This window comes from Colossoma macropomum, unplaced genomic scaffold (genome assembly GCF_904425465.1).
Source record: "Colossoma macropomum unplaced genomic scaffold, Colossoma_macropomum, whole genome shotgun sequence".
NCBI classification, from domain to species: Eukaryota; Metazoa; Chordata; class Actinopteri; order Characiformes; family Serrasalmidae; genus Colossoma; species Colossoma macropomum.
The window spans coordinates 22,324,825-22,346,389 of record NW_023494787.1 but is presented as its reverse complement, the minus strand read 5'-3'; the positions used below and the strand labels follow the sequence as shown (position 1 = coordinate 22,346,389).

General features: G+C 39.0%; 1 protein-coding gene across 5 annotated transcripts in view; it reads right to left on the bottom strand.

Annotated features, from left to right (window-relative positions):
* ppp1r9a (protein phosphatase 1, regulatory subunit 9A) overlaps positions 1 to 21,565 on the bottom strand; it is a 68,379-nt gene that overhangs the window by 8,098 nt on the left and 38,716 nt on the right. For all 5 annotated transcript variants that reach the window (XR_005007056.1, XM_036566449.1, XM_036566451.1 and 2 more), the window contains exons 6-15: positions 17,304 to 17,439; positions 11,944 to 12,096; positions 11,361 to 11,414; positions 10,070 to 10,299; positions 8,563 to 8,659; positions 7,395 to 7,539; positions 3,499 to 3,641; positions 2,689 to 2,800; positions 1,638 to 1,707; positions 1,459 to 1,518 (exon numbers count right to left, since the gene is read on the bottom strand). Coding sequence is in view for 4 of the 5 variants with exons in the window: in XM_036566449.1 (XP_036422342.1) it covers positions 1,459 to 1,518; positions 1,638 to 1,707; positions 2,689 to 2,800; positions 3,499 to 3,641; positions 7,395 to 7,539; positions 8,563 to 8,659; positions 10,070 to 10,299; positions 11,361 to 11,414; positions 11,944 to 12,096; positions 17,304 to 17,439 (1,200 nt within the window). In the remaining variant the exon portion in view is untranslated. The remainder of the gene's footprint in view (positions 1 to 1,458; positions 1,519 to 1,637; positions 1,708 to 2,688; positions 2,801 to 3,498; positions 3,642 to 7,394; positions 7,540 to 8,562; positions 8,660 to 10,069; positions 10,300 to 11,360; positions 11,415 to 11,943; positions 12,097 to 17,303; positions 17,440 to 21,565) is intronic.

Sequence of the window (21,565 nt, the reverse complement as noted above, 5' to 3'; positions counted from 1 at the left end):
TGGGACAGGGGGCAGGTGCTAGGGAGAGCTACTGAAGCACAAGAGCAACATCAGTAGCAACAGTGGCATACAAAGCACATGCAGATAAGTGCATAGATGGGAAATACTGATACCTGAAATACTGAAAATATACTACTTGGATATGAAGATATATGTATGTAATTCTTTTTTAGTAATATAAATATATTTTGAATCTTGTAAGAAGAGTGTTTTTTCTCTAATAAATGCATTTTTCCAATAATAAAAAAAAAAAAATTGCATTTATATATGTGTCCCATCAGGGAAAATTCTAAGATCAAAGCACTAAGTAAGCACAAGTATTCACATGTACTCAGTGTATTCGCATATGTACTCAAGTGTTTATACATTGTCTCTAGCATAGTATAAGCAGTGTCTATACAAATATTCAGACACTTCTGTTTTCATACAAAATTTAATATACTTTCAGTGTTTATATCCATTTCACTTATGTAGTTTTGCAAAGGTGCAAGCAATTCTGCAGTTTAAGAACATGTCATGAATCTGACGTAGACTTTTTCTCAGGACCTTTCTCAAGAACATATTTAAGAAAAAACTTACAGGAAGATATTGGTGAATGAGGCCCCATGTCTTTTGACTTTGTACTCATAAATATGACCAAAGTGTGTATTCATAAGTATAAACAAAGACATGTTTAAAAAAAATTAGATTAATATAAAAAAATATTCAGAACCCACAAATTAGTAACATTTGTGGCTTGTTGCAAAGCCTTTGATAGCAATTACAGCTTTAAGGCAGTAAGAAGTAATTAACTTTTTGTAGCATCATTGTTCAGTTTTGGCCCATTTCTCATGGTAAATCATCTTCAGTTCCCCAAGGTTACGAGGGTCCCTCTGATGGACATTTAAAACTCCCCAATGAATTTTCAATGGGATTCAAATTAAGAGATTAGCTGGGACATGCAAGCACCTTCACCTGCTTTTTTTTTTAGAAATCACTCAAATTATTTTGGCTGTATGTGTGAGGTTGTTGTCTCATTGAAACATCCATTTCTCCCCAGAATCAGTTTATATATATATATATATATATATATATATATATATATATGTACACACACACAACTGCAGTGTGCGCAGGTGTCCTGTGAACTTGTGCATCTGTATGCATGCGCATGTGTGCGTCTATGTCTGGCAGCTGTGCTCCCAGACAACCAGGTTCAGCTGTGCACAATGCGGCAGTCTGGAGCTTTGCTGGCACCCAACGCTGTAACTGCACGCTCCATTACTTCCAGCGCCTCTCTCAGTATGCTAGTCACACTTCAGGCAAAGGCACCGAATAGGCTTGAAATTAGAATTTGCTGCAAATCCAGTGGAAAGCTGGACTATGTGGGGGAAGTGTAGTTGAGTGTATGTGCGTAATGCAGTGGATGTGTGTAATTTGTGTTTACAGTGACTTTATGTGAGTGTACTCTGAGTTTACCTGTGTCCAGGTGAGCCTCTGGAATCCTGGTCTTTATTTTTGCTGCGTCTCAGGGCTGACCTAAACGGACAGGGTGGATCTATTCAGAGCTAAATAGATGAATCTCTCCATAGCACACATCATTAAGTGAGACAAAAGCATCTTAATCAGTTAGAATGGTCCTAGCTGTAGCATCTTACCCCAGGTCAGGCATCCTCTTGCTGAATTTCTCATCTTGAGCTAGTAAAGAGCTCGACACCAGTGCAGAACCTGCATAGACATCAAGCTTCAGACTTTGCACTTTGAAATTTAATCTAAAGGCCATATTTTGCTAAACTATGGTGATTTTTAGTCACTAAACACAGCCAAACAACAGCTACCTTTGATTATATTACAATTAGCATTACTTACATTTAATATTGTTTAAGGTTATCTGTAAGCAATACATAGTAACATGTGAATATATTATATATCTGAAAGTATGTATGCTTCCCTTCAGCATATCTCTATATACCTGTCATGAAAAGACTATGTACAGCCATGGCTGCTGCTAAAGTATGTTACAGTCTGTTACTGTTCGCTTGTCTGTAGACAGGGGTTTAAAAATGTATGAATACATCATGATGCATTGATCTGAAGGTGACAATTCGAGTCCATTAATTTTAGAATGTTATAATTATAGATTACAATAATATTCACTACTCTTGTTACTGAGTCAAAATAAACATTTCTGGCTGTGTTCAAAAACAAATAAAAAAAAACAACAACTTTTTTCAGGTGTATTGTTTTAGGTGTTAAATCGTTCCTACAGTCACATTTGTGTATTTACTGTATTTGTGAACAGTACCAAAATAATCAAATCAAACTGATTTGTGGTAAAATTTGAGATTTAATCATGCAATGAATCGTTTTCTAAATCACCAACGGATCAAATCACAATGACTTAATCTAATCGCAATCTTATCACTGTCACTTGAATCATAATCGGATCAGTAAACGTGATTCAATGGCAATATGATCAAATCACTGTGATTAAATCACAATCGAACTGTTGACACTAAATTGTAATCAAATCAAATCACTGTGATAAACCTGCAATAGAATCAAATTTGACTAAATCGTAATCTGATCAAAAGACAGCACTTTACTAACTCACAATCAAATCAAACTGTTGTAACTGAAACACAACTGAATCATATCGCTGCAAGGTCTGAGATTAACAGTTTGGTGGAGACTGTGTAGAGGACGTACCCTCACTCTCAGGCTCCTGCCGAAGCTGTTGGTGTCTAAGTGAGGCCTCTGCACTGACAGGAATCCTAGAGGTCATGGATCCAACCCCACTAGAAGAGACACTATGAGAACCCTGCAGAGAAAGTGAGACAGAGAGAGAGAGAGAGAGAGACAGAGAGAGAGAAATGGAAGGGGAAGAGAAAGAGAGACTTTCTTTTTTAACTGCTGACTCAGATGAGGCTTAACTGGAACTGTCCACTTCCTTTTTTATTTAAGAGACTTTACGACCAATTATGACTGCAAGATGCGGAATAAGCTCTGACGCTAGGGAAGATTAAATTGGTGCCATCCGGGTTCAGACACTGCAATTAATATCTTACATAAAAGCTTTATATAAGACATTGCTGCGCCGAACAGGCACGTTCACACTCACAGCAAGTAGCTTTCAGGAACACTTAATGTTCAAGTCACTGTCAGGCTCAGTGGCATGGCTGGTTTAGCATATTATGGCAGTTAATATGATGTGATGGTGATATAATCATTACACAAACTATGGAATGGTCGTTAAAATTAAAGATATGTAAATATAACACGTTGATATTCCTCCCTATAATCGATTCAGTGTCTCTCTTCCTCCCTCCCTCTCTCTCTCTCTCTCTCTCTCTCTCCTGCTGCTTTAAATCATACTGCGTTTGCAGCGCCTCAGTAAATGCCTCCCGCTGGGCTTCCGTAGACATGTTGGCCAGTGTGCATGTGAGCGTTCTAATCCGCCTTATTCAGAGTTCAGTGTGCGTGTTGTGTGAGTTGTGTGTGTTCTGTATTGTATCTTACCCTCCGTTTAAGGTTCTCCTCACCCTCAGTCGAGCTGCTGCTGTCTCGTACTCTTTCGTAAGCTCTGTCTGTTCCACTGGCTCCAGACAGCTGGCTATGACCCTTTACAAAATCACTGCCCACACGCTCCAGCTCACCCAGCTCTGACACACAAAACAAAACAATACACAGACAATATATTACAGGGTAACGCTTTATTGTAGGGCAACATTCCTACAGCTTCTTAAGTCTTTCATGACAACTGGCATATACTTATATAAACATTTCCAAACAATTATTCTGACAAGCATCAGGTGTCTGTCTGGAGTAAAATGACACTGTCTGGGGTAAAATGACATCAAAATTGACTAATGCCTTTATGACAACCAAGCCGTTTATAGTTATTGTAGGTTTCTGTCAGTTATGTCAGGCTTACGTAAGTGTCATGTAGCAAGGGCTGAATGATTTGGTCAAAATATCTAATTGCAGTCTTTCTAACCAATATTGTGACTGTGATCTATATTGTAAATTGTGATCCAGGTCTGTTTTTGTCAAGACGACTAGCATATTCAACTTTTCTGGTTTGAGTAATGTGTTAACCAGTTAGTTCTTGTTATCATGTACACAGCACCTGGGTGTTTGGTTGCTTCCAATTAATCTCATCTACAGGCAGTTTATGTTATTAGGTTATATTTTGTCACTTAAAACATGTTAAGACAACATTGTTAATAATGTAGGTTATAATAAAAATTGCAGCTTTTGTAATTTGAAAACTGCACTCTTTCAAGTTAAAAGTAAGGTGGTAAAAGGTCTGTGAAATGTTACCTATTACAGCACTCTGAATGCTACAACAGCACAGAATTATAATTATTATTAGGTATATTGTTAAAAATAATGGTTTATTAATGGGTCTTGGCTTGGGCATACAGTTCTACTGGAATTAATATAGAAACTACATTATCTGGAGGCTCCTTAACTTTCACAAGGTTCTTTATGCTCACACATCTCATTAACAGAACTGGTTCTTTAAAGAACCATCCACTGAAAGGTTCTTTAGGACAGGGTTTTCCAACCCTAGTTCTGTAGGCCCACTGCCCGGCATATTTTAGTCTTTTCCCTGCTTTATTATACCCGCCTAAACTCAGTAAAGGGTTGTTAATGAACTGTTAAGTTGGATCAGGTGTGTGGGGAGCAGAGAAAAAAATAAAATGCGCAGGGCAGTGTGCCTCCAGGCCACGGTTGAGAAACTACTTTAGGGAACCAAAACTGGTTCTTTTCTGACACTGCTCTCAGAAAGCCTTTCTGGCACCATTATTTTCAACAGTGTCTGGCTTTTGCAGCTTGTCTTCACAGCATATTCATATTGCCCCTTGTCCTGCTTCACTGTATTATGCTGTTTGTGCGAATGTGACACGAAATAGTATCCCATTAGTGAAAAGACAGCGAGGGCTCCCTCTAAAGAGCCTGTCTCAGTGAACTCTGACCATCCCCACTGTTTAACACCGCCTCATTCAGTCATGATGCATCTCAGTCAGTATTCCAGCATTGCCCTTTTTTATCCCAGTTATTACAGCACTCAGAATGGGCCGATTTCTAGGGCCACAGCACCCATTAAAACACTCTGCATCAGTGGAAAAAAAAAGAAAAAAAAAGAGTGCAGCCTTATGAAAAAAATCACAGCCTAAAATGGATAACCAGGGTTACTCACAGGCCTTTTTAATTTGATTACTGATGTGTGACTGAGGGTCAAAGAGAGCGAAAAACACTGGATCTGTATTGATTGCTGTGCAAATAGGTTACACATTACTGTGTAGAACTGTAATATACTACTGCATAATCAGTATGATGACAATCATAAAGTTCCTGCTGTACACAGAGACACGCCATAATGGCTATGCCACAGATACATTTGCAATGAGAGGCACTCTACTCCTTACACATTAGTCTAAGTCAGCAATACTCAATGCAGGGCTGCTTAGTCCAAACTGGCAGCTCCCATGGCAGTTAATAATTGCAGTTTAATAGCCTGGCTTTTATCATAATGCAGCCAATACTAAGAGTGTAGCCAAACATTCACAGTGGTACTTATTCATATAAAAAGCTATATATCCAACATAGAAAGAAAGAACACCTTCCGAAACCTAACCAGTCAATTAACCCAACTCTAACTATGAGCCTATGCGTCAGGTAGACTTGCTGTTCCTTCACATCAGGATTTGGCATTTGCCTTTATTCATCCATTCATCTTGCGCTAGTGTTGAGTTTTAGAACAGTTCAGCTCATTCGTCTTTACTGTAAAGCTGATTAGCTTTTATGGTCATAAGAGAGAAGTTACTTGTGCACAGACGAGCAAAAAAATGACTGATGTATTTTATTTCATTATATCGGCTACATTATAGGGATATACAGTATGTTGTACAAAGACAAATTAGCAGATAGATTTGCTAAATGGAGGTGATATCATGGAAATGTGGATCTCTTGTTAATTCACTCCTGAATGTGAGGCTCCTTTGAGAAAAAAATAGTGAGGACTACTGCTCTGTGCAGTGCCTCAGAGACTCTAAAACAGGCCTGCTCAGCCCTACACCTGGAGATCTAACTTCCTTCACAGCCTAGTTCCAAAACCTACCTCTGATGTTCACATGTTCCTGACTTTGATTATGTGGAATAAGTGCTTTAGATTGCAGCTGGAACTAAACTCTACAGTACATTTATAGGGCTCCCTGCTCTAAAACATGAGAATCTGCCAGTTTGAGGTTGATGTGTACTGCTGCTAGGAGTGACCAACAGGCACTTATGTATAGTGACAGTGAGGGAGTCTAATGCAGCCTGGCAGCCACTGTAGCCTTCTGTACAGCCTTCAGCATCTAGTGTCCTTTACCTAGGAGCTTGCAGTCCCATCACATATCTTTTCGCAACTGTACAAACTCCTATTTCTCCCAAAAGTCCCACCCTGCTTTACACAACCACAAGATTTGGAATCTCTTGTCATGTAATATTTGTTTTTCCATAATAACATACAATGTAGACTGAAATGTAATAAACTAGACACCAAAATGTAACCTGATGGTTTATTCACAACTTACAGTATTTTGGGAACATCTGAGTGCTTCTGACATGGCAAAAAAATAATAAACATTCAGGATTAATAAACTGTAATTATCTACTGTATTTTTGACATAAAATAACTATGGACAGGATTTTGATCAATGAGATTTGGTCATCACTTTTTGAATATGAGGGATTCTGAATATTTATTTTATGTTCATTCTTAATGCTATGCATAATACAACTATTATAGAATCACTTACAGCTCCATTCATCACTGAATATGTCTCAATTGTACAGCTTTTTAAAAAATGCTTGAAACCTATGGAAATATTATCATTTTACATTACATCATTAACAAAATTGGTTTTATATAGTTAATGACAGTTTTTCTAAACTTTACGGATTGGTAGTGTACACTCCTGATTTACCGCCTGATGGGGCAGACTACGCTTGCCTGGTTGTAGCTGAAACCTACAGACCTGGCAGGTTAGGTTATCGTGAGTAGGTCATTTATTGGCTGTGTAAGATAGATGTGGTTTTTAGAGAGTTAACCTCCCTTGCTAAACATATTCACAAGAAGAACCGGCTCTAATCGGGACTAATGGGAGTGCTGCCATTGTCTTACAGTTTTCACATTTGTCCTTGTCTCACTGTGATAATGCCCGAATATGACCCGTTCTCTTCTTCACAAAAGATCACTAGGCACTTTTTAGTAAGCAGACATGATGTATTTGAGAGGGAGACATTCTGAGAGGAGTGTGGCTCCTGAATAGACGGTTGATGATAATTACTGTAATGAGTCACCGGGTGACATTGTTGAGGTGAAGACAGAAATGGAGTCTGGACTGTGAGTGTTTGTCTCTCACCTCCAGGGACGCGTCTCCCGGGATACTGGAGGGCAGCCAGTCTCTCACTCAGCTGTGCGCAGCTCTCTGCACTGTTGTTGTTGTTGTTTACCTGGATGCCATTTTGTTTCATCAGCTGCATCAGCTCTGATTCCAGTGTTGCAATCTGCCCAGAAAAACAAGGTTTGTTTTATTGGCACAAATGTGACTGGTGTCGGGTTACATTCTGTTATTTACGTTTCGACAGTCAGCACCCTCCTCCGGTCAGGACTTGAATTACACTGTAAATTATAAAACAATCCATTATTATCTTCCCTACAATGACACTCAGTCTGCCCTCTAATTATGGGATAAACTATGTGAGGATGGGATTCTATTGTGAACCTTAAATAGAGGTTAAACAGTGAGGTTAATTTGAGTGAGGTTACTGTTTGTTTTTGTACATTTTAGGACAAAACAATATTTTGACTTAACAGGGTAATCTACAATATTTTGACTTAACAGGGTAATCTACCCTTTCAGGACAAACAAAACAGTCTGGAGCAGTGCAAAATTATTCTGTGGAGTGACAAATCCCACTTCTCTATCTGGCAGTCCCCTTAGTTCTAGTGAAGGGAAATCTTAATGCTTCAGCATACCAAGACATTTTGTACAATTCTATGTTTCCAACCAATAGCATGTGCCAATAGCATGGGGAAGGCCCTTTTTCCAGCATGACTGTGCCCCAGTGAACAAAGCAAAGTCCATAAAAGCATGGCTGGGTGAGTTGAACTTGACTGGCCTGGCCCTCACAGAGCCCTGACCTCAACCCCATCAAATGCCTTTGGAATGACCTAGAACAGAGATTGCAAGCCAGGCCCTCTCGTCCAACATCTGTGTCTGACCTCACAAATGCCCTTCTGGATAAATGGGCAAAATATTTCACAGACACCCTCCAAAATCATGTAGAAAGCTTCCCAGAACAGTGGAAGCTGTTACAGCTGCAAAGGGGGCAACTCCATATGGATATATATATGGATTTAGAATGGGATGACATAAAAGCTATGTAGGTGCCCCAATATTTTTGTCCATATAGTGTAGTATAGGTACTTACATATCCATAACACAATATGAAACATGTATGACCCCATATCCTGACATCATATAAAAACAAACCTGTGTGTGTGTTTGTGTGTGTATTGATAGTTACCCTCAATTGTAGCCCTTGGATCTCAGTTAAATGAGCCTTCTCCACTTCCTCTAGTCTCTTCTTCTCTGCCTCCTCCCTCTGAGCAAACTCCATCTCTCTGACAGGCAAAACACACACACACACACACTTTATGAAGAAGGTCAGGTTTTTTTGGGTGTGTATGAGTGAACTAGAGAAACATGAGCAGAGCTATTATAATGAACTTAAGCAGAACTGAACTCTTCCTCTTTCATCAGGGCAAAAAGGCAAGAATACACTCTCACATACACATGAGAACTAGTTCTATCAAGGGCATGAGCCTGGGGAGAATTACAGTACCCAAACACCCCCACACCCCCAACCGCTTCCTCGCTGCTGAAATGAACTGTCTTATTCACGCCCGCCAAATGCTGCCACTACACCGAGTTTGCTTTTGCAACATTGCCCCAAGGGGAACGGCAATTAAAGCCAGTCAAGCTGTATAGGAGTAAAACCATTGTGATAGGCATGACCATAAAGATCAGCTCACACTGTCTCACAACACGCGCACTTCCTTTGTGCTCCTGCAGGGAAATACATACTCAGATTACAATGCCTACACAAAAGACATTTTTCTGGTCAATAACTGCAAAGCATGACATCTAAATTCCCCCAAAATAAATCCAGACATATTCAAATCTTGTTCAAGGCATAAAAAGAAACGTGCCTCACAAACCCTACACTGAAGTCTTCAAAATGTAATACCCATACTTTTAATCTGAGATGTCATATCGGTATTGATGGATGGATTAGCTAGCTTCAAAGATCAGTTATGCTTGCTAGGTTAGCTTTTGCCTGCCGTTAGCTTTCTCTCAGTAAATTTATCTGACTCGAACAGAGTAAAAGAGACTGGAACACAATTTTGTTAATGCTGTGCAGGTAGGACAAACCACATCATGCCTGTGACTGGTGAGGGTAATGCTTACGAAAGCACCACCCAAGATTAGGACTGCCTAGTCAATATTTCAGAGAATATGGGCAAAACACAGCCATTTAGTGGGCATTGGAAAGATTAATCTACTTAGAAGGAAAACATAGATTTAGTTTCTCGTAGATTGAACAGTGATCACACGAGATCAGGCATTCTCAGAGTGGTAAGGTCCTAAGCAAATGCCACCCCTCGATTCAGCCCCTTTATAGCTTGTGACCACTATATAACCCATTTAAAGTTTTCTTCTTTGTGCCTTAAGATCATATGCTTTTGACTCTATTTCAAGATGACTAGATGACACTCAAAATAAAAGTTGAGATGAAAAGTGCTTCAATTACAAATAGTTCATTTTTAGGCTTAGTAGTTTTTAAAGAAAGGATATTAGATCGTTATCAGGATCAGCCAATACTCAAAGTTTCATGCATTCAAAACTAAATGTGTACCAGTAGCATCTAAGAATCTTCCTGGTAGGTGAATCCTGGTGGCCTAGAAACTGACAAAACCTTGGAGTGTGTTTGTGTGTGTGCATATATGTGAAAACTATGCTGAGGAACTAACTTCTGTTGGAAGTCCTTGATAAGTTTTTTGGCCTTGTTGTACTTCTTCTCCAGGGCCTGGTACTGATTCTGTGCCTCCTTCAGGTGCTCGTTTACAGTGTGGCAGAGTGTCTGAGCCTCGATCCAGTAACTCTCCAGCTTCAGCATCCTCTCCTTATTGTCCTCAATACTCTGCTTTAACTGGCTCTTCTCACGCTCCCAGCGTGCCTTCTCTTTCTCTACTGCTGCCAGCTACAGAGATAGAGAAAGACATTATTAGTGTATGCTCTTTGACCCACAGCTGACACAAGTAAACCAGTACTGCAAAATGTCTACTTGCAACATAGAAAAGTTTTTATATTATAAATTCTATAAAACCTGAAACAAAATATGTCCCTCGCTTTTTTGTAATAAAAGAGTTGAAGGAACCAATTCATTTACATATATACTTCTATACAGCATACAGCATTCAGTGTTTCAGCCTGGACTGTTTTTTATTAAGGCACAAAACAGGATGTTTTACATATGTCAGTCTAAAAAGAACAGTAACAAAAACAACCCGATTAATTCGAGATAAGAGAGGTTGGAAAATGGTAATGTAAAAATCAATTACGATCATTTTTGAAACATAACACTACACAAACATCAGAAGTGGACCTCAAAGAAAAAAATTAAGAAATCTGTGGGACACTGGCTCTTTAACAGCACTCAATAATATAGTTTGGTGAGAAACAAACATCCAAGTCCAATCCAGTCAAATCTTCCACTAATGGAACTGGAGGATCTGAACAGCAGTTTCATATGAACCAGCTATCTGAACTGAGGATAGGCCTGAAGGCCAAAATCAGAGGTAGAAGTCCTAAAGCTGTTTAGGCTTAGAAAATGAAAGACTGATTAAGTTCAAACACTCATCTTAGAAAGAGATAAGAAAAGTAAATTTGCAGAAATAGCAAGTAGAAAGGAAATGGACCTAGGGTCTGCAGTCAGCACTTCTTGCCTCAGATTATTACTGAAAACAATATTACTGAACTATTATTGAACATCACTTGAGTAGTTCTGTAGTATATATACTTGCTTTCTTCTGAGTTGATTCCACTAAGGCAAATTCCAACCCCAAACATGTTGCCATGGCAATAAATATTCAATCAGAATCTGAACTGTACATGAGCTGGTTGCCCAGACTCAGATTAACTTAAAGCCTATAAGTAAGAATGTGTTTTTCCTTCTCCTGAAGAGTTACTATTATGGAGATGTATAGAGGATATACTGAATGTAATTGTTAAAAAAAAATATATATAATATATAGCTCTTACCTTGTTCTTGAGTTTCTGGATCTCAGCCTCAGTGACACTGTGTTTGATCTGTAGCTGTTGACAGAGAGATAGAGAGAGAAAGAGAGAGAGAGAGAGAGAGTAAATAAAGACAAGGTGAGTGACTGCATGTGCAGGACATAGGAAGAATTCCTCCACAGCCTTCAGTCTCTTGCATGCCAGGAGAGAGAAGGAAAAGAGAGCGCGAGAGATGAACCAAAGGAAATAAAAGAGAGGGGGGTGGATAGCGAGTGCTCTCTGGGACTTCTTTTTTTCCTCATCCAATATCAAACGAAAGGTAGCACATCTACACTGAGCTGTAAGAAGCGTAGTGCTGAAGATAGGGTCAGAATACGATTGTCTTTGAAACTGACTTACAGAGCTGGTCTTTGAAAACAGGTAATAAGGTAACACTTGTAGGTTTCCTGCATATGAATGACGTTTGAGCTCAGTTTGTACTGCAACTCTACACACAGCTCTGTATTTGTAATGTTAACTAAAATACAGCCTCTGGATAAACTCCCTCAGCACCAACTTGATCATTCCATTAAAAACAACTTCATGGTCTGCACATCTGGGAGCCTACCTCTCTGAATTTCTGGTAGAGTTTGGTGGCGTCCAGCTCAGACGGCGAGATGATGTCCTCATTCTCGGGCAAATCAAAAACCTCAATGGTCACATCTCTGTCCGTCACGGCTGGCCCCACCTCTTCCTCCTCATCTGTGGCGTACTCTCCTGTCTAAGACAAGCACAAAAGTAGGCATTCAATAATATACGTGAATAACATGGATGCTAATTAATTAGGGTTGCACAAAGTTGTGAGTTAAAATCACTTTCTGAAAACAATTTCAACTGTTTCAGCTTAATTAACATATTTATTTTTTAATCAAATTTCTTCACTATTAATACAAAACTCTTCAAATGCAGGCCAAATACAATGTCAACCTAGTGCTAGCTTTTCAAAATAAATAACTGAAACTACTGAAAGTATTGAAAGTTAGACTACTGAATTGTTTGCCAAATTGCAGTACTGAAAAAATATTGAACCTTTCTGATTTTGATGCAATTCTGTTTCAAACTGAGATATGATGCTGTATCTATTGTGCTCCAGAACAGCAGTATGTTTTTGGAGTACTAGGCTACTGTGCTAAAAATATCTAAATATTATTTGTTTTACTGCATTTGTTTCCCTACAGAAATACATGTTATATTAGGGATGGGTAGTATCAGTTTTGACAGTATTTTTTACTATTTTTGTCTGTTCCAACTCATCAAACTTAAAAAAAAGAAATATTGTGATAGTGTGTACCAAGAACATTTTTGAAGTTTTTCATTATATTTTTATATTTTTCTATATTGCACTCCTATCTTATATTCCTTTGTATGACTAATCCAAGTAGATTTAGTCCCAATTTCTACATTTTTAAATGTGTATGTATCTGCACTGGCAGATATGAAAACTATCAGATTCAGACATCGGCCTATTGCTATATCAGTGCATCCTTAGAATTAATGAAGGGTACTACTGGGTGTCTTTGATTGACTATTAACAACTTTACTTTCACTCTGCACTGTAGAAATGGTGTTTTAACTTAAAAAAGTGAGTTAACCTTGCTTCCTTAAAATGTTGATTTTATTGAACTTATTGTAGAATGTAGAATGTAACACACTGATTAACACGTTGATGTAACAATAACAGAATGTAAGAGGTTCAATGAACTAAAATTTTAAGACAGCTATATTACTTGCCTTGATAAAGCAACATTTTTTAGAGTGCATTCATTTTGATAACACACTAAATTAATCAATTTTAAGAGAGCGCAAAAGTAGCTTCTTTTTAGCTGACCCAGTTAATTAACACCCAAATTAGCTTGAATGGTAGAGCGCTGCCTAAATGCATTTCATCAGTCAGACAGGTTGCTTTCTGTCTGATACATGTTTCAGTCTTAACTTACACATAGCTTTTCAAAGCCTGTAGAAATGGACAAATTGCACAGTACAAAACGCATCTGACACCATGTAAAGCATATTTCTGTATCACTAATATCGGGACAAATTCTGGATGCGGCTTCAATTTCTGTGTGAAAATTGAGTGAGATAAAGAAGCAGGGGGTGTGCTGTGAGCCTGCCAGAGCGGATCAGAGAGAGAGCGAGGGATGGATAGGTGGATGGATCTGTAGGCAGGCTGGTTTCACTTGGCTGCGGCTCAGATCTAGTTGCAGGCAGGGCTTCTCCCTGGGAGGCCTCCCCTTCTGATCAAATGATCCGCCTTGGCAGGAGGCTGTCCAAAGCCCTGATCCTATCCTGCAACTCTAACCAGCGCTCTAATTGTATCTCAAACTCTCTCTCTCTCTCTCTGACACACACACACACACAAGGTGAGGATATACAGCCTAGGGGTAGGCAATCTGACGATATTTTACTATTATTGTGATAAATAATGCTTATTATGATAAATAAATTATATGCTTTTTCTGAGTGTACTGTAGGTATTAGCAGGACTTCTACAACACTAAACAACTGTCATAACAGACTCCTTCCAAATTTCTGCTTAATTTAATTGTTAAGATGCAGACTCCATTCTAGAGAAACTTGCTGACTCAGAATGATTCGCAGTGGTGGTCGGAACTGGATCTCCAAAACGTTTAATGTTTAAAAAGCTCCCAAACAGAAACCTGGTTCAGAATATGTTTCCTGATGCCTGAGACTTTTTTTCAGATAGTTTTGAGATAAGTGTTTGGCAATAAAATGTATCTTTAAAACACATGGAAGGCATATGCAAGACGATGCAAGGCAAAATAGTGCTGTAATATTTTTTTTTTTTGAAAATTTTGCAACATTTCCCAAACCAGTTATACAGAGGCTGTAAACAATAATAATAATAAATTTAAGATTTAAAAATCTATTTTAATATGGCATTACTGTTTTGCTGGTCCTTTTTGTCTGCTCTAACTTGTTATCATTGCCATATTGTTCAACCTTACGCATCCTAGAATAGGACGCAAGCATCCGCCCATGCTGTCCTGCTCAAGAGGGCACCCAGTTCGTCTTGCAGTGTCACATTTAATTAGTCAACGTGTCACCCAGCCTACTCACACTTGACTATCTTATTGCACGTCACAGAAGCTGAAAGGTGATTTGTGCACTCATCGAATGCTACATTCTCAGAGGGGACTAATGCAAGCACTCTCTGATACAAAGCTAGTGGTCAAACATTTCAATTCAGTGTCCATGGTCCAGCCAACTTGTGTGCGAGAGGCAATGCCTGGTCAGGCCAGTCACCTGTTCCCTCTATTCACCGGCATCTGGAGGAGCTGCTTACCACAGACCTACTAATCCACGGCCTAGAGAGCTCTCATCCTTGCTCACACACACACTTTCTGCTCCACTGCAAACACCTGCCCAAATAACTCTCATAAACTCTTAATTTGCATGTGGAGGCTTTTAATTTTTATTAATATCTTTAATTCTTCAAAATCTTTAGATCTTTATTTAATATATATACATGCATACACATGCTTCTGTAAGTCAGCAGGATGACATGGGGCTGGACCTCTCAATGAAATTCCTGCTGGACAGCAAGGCCCTCTCCAGCACAAAGCTCAAAGCACCAGTACAGACCAAACCACTTATCCTAGCATGCAGTCTATCCATTCATATATAGCATCCTTTGTAAAGGATCTAGAGTGGCATTGTTGAAAGTACTTTTGTTGGATAACATGAATACTTGATCAAAACCTCCACAAAAAACACTCTGTAATTGTGATTGGTCAAGATCTTCATAGCGAACAGTAACAAAACACTATGATGCTTAAATGTCAATAGTGTTACGTATTTACAACTAAGTATTAACAAGCAGTAATATTCTGCAGGCCTACCATACACCTCTTCTAATTAAAGAATCAGGCTATTTAAGGCATACTCATTCTCAACACAGGTGTTTGAAAGAACACAACGTAATCTCCATAGACAGTCAGTGGCAGTAGAAGGCTCTGATGCAGGTGTACACAAGTCCAATATCACCATATCCAATGCCAAGCATTGGCTAGAGTGGTGTAAAATGCCCTGCCAATGGACTGTGGAGCATTGGAACTGTGTTCTCTGGAGTGATGAAGCACTATCAAACACATTTTGGCATGAGCTGGAGCAGAGTTTGTGATCCAGAACTAATCAACAACAGTGTCTCACCTCAGTAACGCTTTTGTGGCTGAATGGAATCAAATCCTCACAGAAATATTCCCACCTCCAGTGGAAAGCTTTCTGCAAGAGCAGGGGCTATTAGAGCAGCAAAAAAGTGGTATCATACTCTTGATCTTGGCAGAAGAACAGGTGTCTGGATACTTTTAAACATACAATACTGTGCAAAAGTCAGAGACGACCCTTCATTTATTTATTTTCCAGTCAGAATGGAACATCAGGACAAAGCAGAAGACATATATTTAAAAGACAATCACACAGAAGCCTCAACAACTAAATATAATTTTTTCATTATTTAATGTATCCATGTTTATCTTTATAACAGCTTCCATTCTTTTCAGGGGAGACTTGCTTTCAGGTTCAAAGAAATCTGCAGGGATATATTTCTGCACCTCCAAAGTTCAGTCTTACAAGTTGATTGCATTTTCAGCTTTTCACAAAACAAGTAATCCCTCTTTCAATGATGTTGATGTCTGGACTCTGGGGTGACTAGTTCACTGTTCTGAGAACACCAGCAGCTTCTTTGTTTGATTTGCAAATGTTCTTTTTTTGTATTTCTATCTTTTTATAATTTATATTCTAGTTTTGGAAACGGTCATTATTTTCATTTATTTTTCTTTGATTTTCCTCTTCCTTATGCAAGTGGATTATCTTATATCTAATGTCTACAGAAATATCTCAAAAAAAAAGAGAACTAAATGGCTGTTTTGACTGGAAATTAAATAAAAGTTGGTCTCTGACTTTTGCACAGTACTGTGTAGTGTCCATGGCTTAAAATACTGAACCTGACAGGGTGATATTTTAATATCTTACACTGGTAAAAAAAAGACAGATTACTAGCCATGCCCACAAAACATCATGCAGCCATGTGCACAAATACCAACTGACACCTCCACTGAGAAATAGTGAGGGTGCGCTGGTAAACATTAAAATTAATTTTCCTATTATAACCCACAATGCATTCGCTGGCACTGCCTGTAATGCTAAATTGTCCTTGTCCTCTGAAATCATAAGGTAAAGATTGCTGTGTGTAGCCTATAGATGTAATTATCTCAGCATCCTGGCTGATGATTCATTCAACCTTCCTTCCAGTCAATCATCAGAGTTCTAATATAGAATCTCAGTGCCATGGCAACTCATCGCATATTATGGAAATGTGGCACAGACTAATGCATGAAAACAAATCATCCAAGAAGAAAGGCTACTGACAGGCAGGAACACAAGCTGCTGCCCCTTTTGTACAGAAAGACCGGCAGCCTCCTGACCTGCTAATAATCAGTGAATGATGGCGATACAATGGCGAGTAATATGTGTTAAAACATGAGAAGGCTATTAAACTAGCTGTCATGGCTACAGTATGTGCACAATCACAACCTCAGGGGGTTCAAGGTAAAACACGTTGATGTACAAATGCACTTGTAAGCAAATTTAACAACCAAAACTTCATCAAGACCGTCATAATCTATTGGTAAGCAAGTGACTCCTGCCAACGTGCTATGGCAGGCTGTAGCACGTCTGGACTTGTTGGCAAAGGTTTCGACAAGATGTCAGCAGTTTTATCCTGCTCTATGCTGTTTTGGCAGGTTGTAACAGGCTTGGGCTTGTGGTGACTTTAAACCTAACTCTAACCCACTCTGCACTCTTCTAAGGTCTCCTTGGCAGGTCATTACAGGTTCAGACAGGTTATGGCTTGTTCAGACAGGTTATGGGAGACAGAAACGCTGCTGTGAGAGCTGCTCCAGGGCTTACCTCATCATCGTCAGCATCATACTGAGCATACTGCTGCTCCAGCATCTCTCTCTGACGTCTCTCTTGCTCCAGAGTCTGACTGATCAGCTGGGCTACCTCGCTCTCCTGCCCTGGACGCTCCCGGCCAATCACAAACCTGCAGTCAAAAACAAAGACTTTTTAAACCTCGGGTGGGATGTGGCGTGATATGAAAACAGTCCAGACAATGGATCTAATTCACAGTTGGAAAGAAATGACTGCTGAGGTAGGGATGTTCTTCTGTCTGCGTGTCTGTGTGTGCATATTCACTGTGTTTTCAAGCTCAGTATGGCTGCTGCTATTAAAATGTAAGTACATAAGGATACCTTTTCTAGTTAATCTGGGAGATGACCATCGTCAGAAGCATGTCAAATTGACTGTATGACTCCAATTAATGCAATACATTCTTAAAAGGTTGCTGGCTGTTTATTCTAATACAGTAATCCGACAAATAATGTCAAGTGCATTTCCAGCAATACTGACCACTGATCTCAGCAACAGCTCTTCTTATCTCTTGGACAGCTAATAGCTTTTTTATACACTGGACATTTCCAGGCTTATATGTCCAGTTATTGAACCTGGCTCAAATCAACAGTATTTCACAATAAAATGTAAGTTTACCTTTAGGCCTTTAATCAAAATCAAATGAAACACAGTTTTCTCATTTTTCATAAATACACCTGTTAGACTTGCTAATGCAGTTTCTAACTGTATGGCATACTGTTATCTAAAAAAATGGACAAATATGCAGACATATTTCAGGCTAGTACCGTGTTTTGCTATGTGATGTGACATTTTTATAGATACATATACAGCATCAGAAACCACATACGAAAGTCTATTTGAGATTAAACCTAGTCATTAACTAATGAGTTGAATCAGGTGTGTTTAAACAGGCAAAATCACCAAACTGCAAGAATCCAACCCTCCGGAACTGTAGTTCCCCCTCCTCACCATACACACCTAATAATGGCAAGAGAAATGTTTGTGCCTGTGTATTTTGTGCTTTACTTTGATTTGATCATAAGCGCAAAGAGCAAAGACTACATTTGTTCAAAAGAAAGTTGCATGCAAATGTTTGAAATACCATGTTTTGTTGATTTTTATTAGTGAAAATAAGTTAACACATCCTCTGCAGGGAACAACTTAAACATGACACTTTTTCTGCACATTTTGGTGCACTATTTCTATTATTTGCTGAGTGTAACATACTGTAAAAAATAAAATAAAATAAAATATAAAATGTGCCATAACTTTTGCCACATTTTATGTTTTATTTTTCCCTCAATGTGTTAAATTCAGTAAATACACAGTGATTATGCTTTAAAATGTGCTGAAGTGTGTTCCCTGTAGAGGATGTGTTAACTTGTTTTCACTTAGAAAATTAACAAAACGTACCATTTTACCAGGGCACACAGCACTTTCTGTGTTGCCAAGTTTTCCTGTCATTCCCTTTCCTGCCATCATGCTCTACAGTCACTGATAAAACTAAAAGTAATGCTAGCTAGATAGGAGCTAGTTAATAAAGGGCAGTAGTGTAGGAATGAAGTTAACATATTAATGTCAAAGCATATTTTTGAATTTATGGTATATGATATGATATAATAATGATGACTGTAATGTCAACAGCCACATTCCGAATCAGTTTTGAGATCTATTATATGATTTCATTTAATTTTTGAAGTTGATATACGAATAACACAGTTATATAAATATAACTTAGTAATATTTTCATAGCATTATACTGGCTTACAGTACACTGCGGTAAGTTTATATTGACATGATTTTAGGCCAGACTTAGCTCTTTTAATTATCGAGCACACAGGGTGGGGGTTCCTAAAAATGCACAGTATACCCACCTATAGGTAAATTAGATTTTAGAACTATCGCTTTAAGACCATAGAGTACCAAATGACAAGTTTCTGAGAGTATTACCTCTCCATATTTCCGTATCGTACAGTCGCATCTCCTAGTGAGACATGCAAGGGTGACCCAGCAGGAACCCTGCCCTAATCAGGCCCAGCCTTGATCTACATCTGAAGCAACAGTAGAGCGGATCCTGAGTGCTGCTGGCTGCTCCTGTGCAGCTCAGCGCAGAGGAGCTGTGACCTGGAAACCCACACACACATGCACAGAGGGGCTCGTCACTGCTCCAGGATGCCATGCTCTCACTGCACTGACAGGCGAACCGTTTAGGACACCCACATCCCTTTAGCCGCCAGCTGACATCTCCTGTCGACCTCCTAACAGCTCCATGCTGCTGTGAACGTTGATTCATAAACCATCCAATCAATCTTAATTTAGAGTTGCTCTTGATATATACTTGTGTTGTTCAGTCCAGGTCAGTGGCCAGTGAAGTAGATGTGATTTGAGACCTGGATTAAATTCTAGGTTAAATATAGCGCGAAGGGAGAATCTGGGCCACCAGGCAACATGCTCAATTCGAGGAGAGGAGGGGAATTACTGAAGGAGAGAGTAAATCAGAGAAAGAGGAGAAACTGAAAAGATCAGAAGAGTTTAAAGGAACACTCCAGTGTTTTTTAACCTAATCTCCATCTGCCACATCTGTAGCATACAGTCTGTTACCACTAGGGATGCAAATTTTGTCTATTTTTTTCACTGATCTCCAAGTCATTAGATGGCAATTAATCATTAATGGGGAAGCCAAAATTAAGGATGTGACCCATCAAAATATATAATTGTACTATAAACATATAATCTGATATCTGATTGACTGAGTCACATTCAAAGCTATTGTAAAATGCTTTATGTATGCACACTTATGAGCACACACAACTGAATTTTGTATTATGAACAGAGATACAGTGCTGTGAAAAAGTATTTACCCCTGACCTGATTTCTTCTATTTTTGCTAATTTCTCACATTTAAATGTTTCAGATCATCCAACTAATTACATTAAATTACATTACATCATTACATTACATTACACTACACTAACAGGATTTTTGAGCATGAACTGCCCATTTAAGGTCTTGCCACAGCATCTAAGGGGACTCTGGCTCGGCCACTCCAAACCCTTAATTTTGTTTCTTTTGAGCCATTCAGAAGTGGACTTGCTTGTGTACTTCAGACCTTTGTCCTCCTGCATAACCCAACCGCGCTTGAGCTTGAGGTCATGAACTAACGGGAGGACATTCTCCTTCAGGATTTTCTGATAGAAAGCAGAATTCATGGTTCCATCAATTATGACAAGTCGTCCAGGTCCTGCAGAAGCAAAGCAGCCCCAGACCATCACACTACCACCACCATGTTTGACTGTTGGTGTGATGATCTTATGGTGGAATGCGGTATTTGCTTTACACCAAATGTAATGGGACCCATGGCTTTCAAAAAGTTCTACCTTTGACTCATCAGTCCACAGAATACTATCCCAAACATCTTGGGGGTCATCTTGATGTTTTTTGGGCAAATGCAAGATGAGCCTTTGTGTTCTTTTTTGGTCAACAGTGGTTTGCACCTTGCCACCCTCCCATGGATGCCATTTTTGCCCAGGGTCTTTTTTATTATGGAATAATGTACACTGAGCTTAACTGTACACTGAACTTGAGGCAAGTGAGGCCTGTGGTTCTTTAGATGTTTATCTGGGTTCTTTTGTGTCCTTCTGGATGAGTCATTGATGCACTCTTGGTAAAACTTTGGTAGGCCGGCCACTCCTGGGAAGGTTCGCCATTTGTGGATAATGGCTCTCACTGTGGTTTGCTGGAGTCCCAGAACCTTAGCAATGGCTTTGTAACCCTTTCCACACCGGTAGATTTCAGTGAGTTTGTTTCACATCTGTATTTGAATCCCCTTAGAACGTGACATCATGTGCTGCTTTTTGAGACCTTCTAGCCTGCTTCACATTGCCAGACAGAGATTTAACAGGTCTGGCAGTAATCATGCTGGGGTGTGGCTACTTAAATCGAACTCAATTTGGTCAACTGGTTGATTTAGTAGCTAAGGGGGCAATTACGTTTTCACTTAGGGCCAGGTAGGGCTGAACAGCATTTTTCCTTCAATAAACAAAATCATCATTTAAAAAAACAGTGTTTTGTGTTACTTGGGTTACCTTTGTCTAATATGAAAAGAAGCTTGATGATCTGAAACAAGTGTGACAAATATGCAAAAAACTAGAAGAAATTGTTGAAACTGTATAAAACATACCCTACTCAAGAACCCACTTTTTTAACTGAGGGGTGACAAGTTCAATATGTTTATGATTATATCACCAAAAACTAAAAAA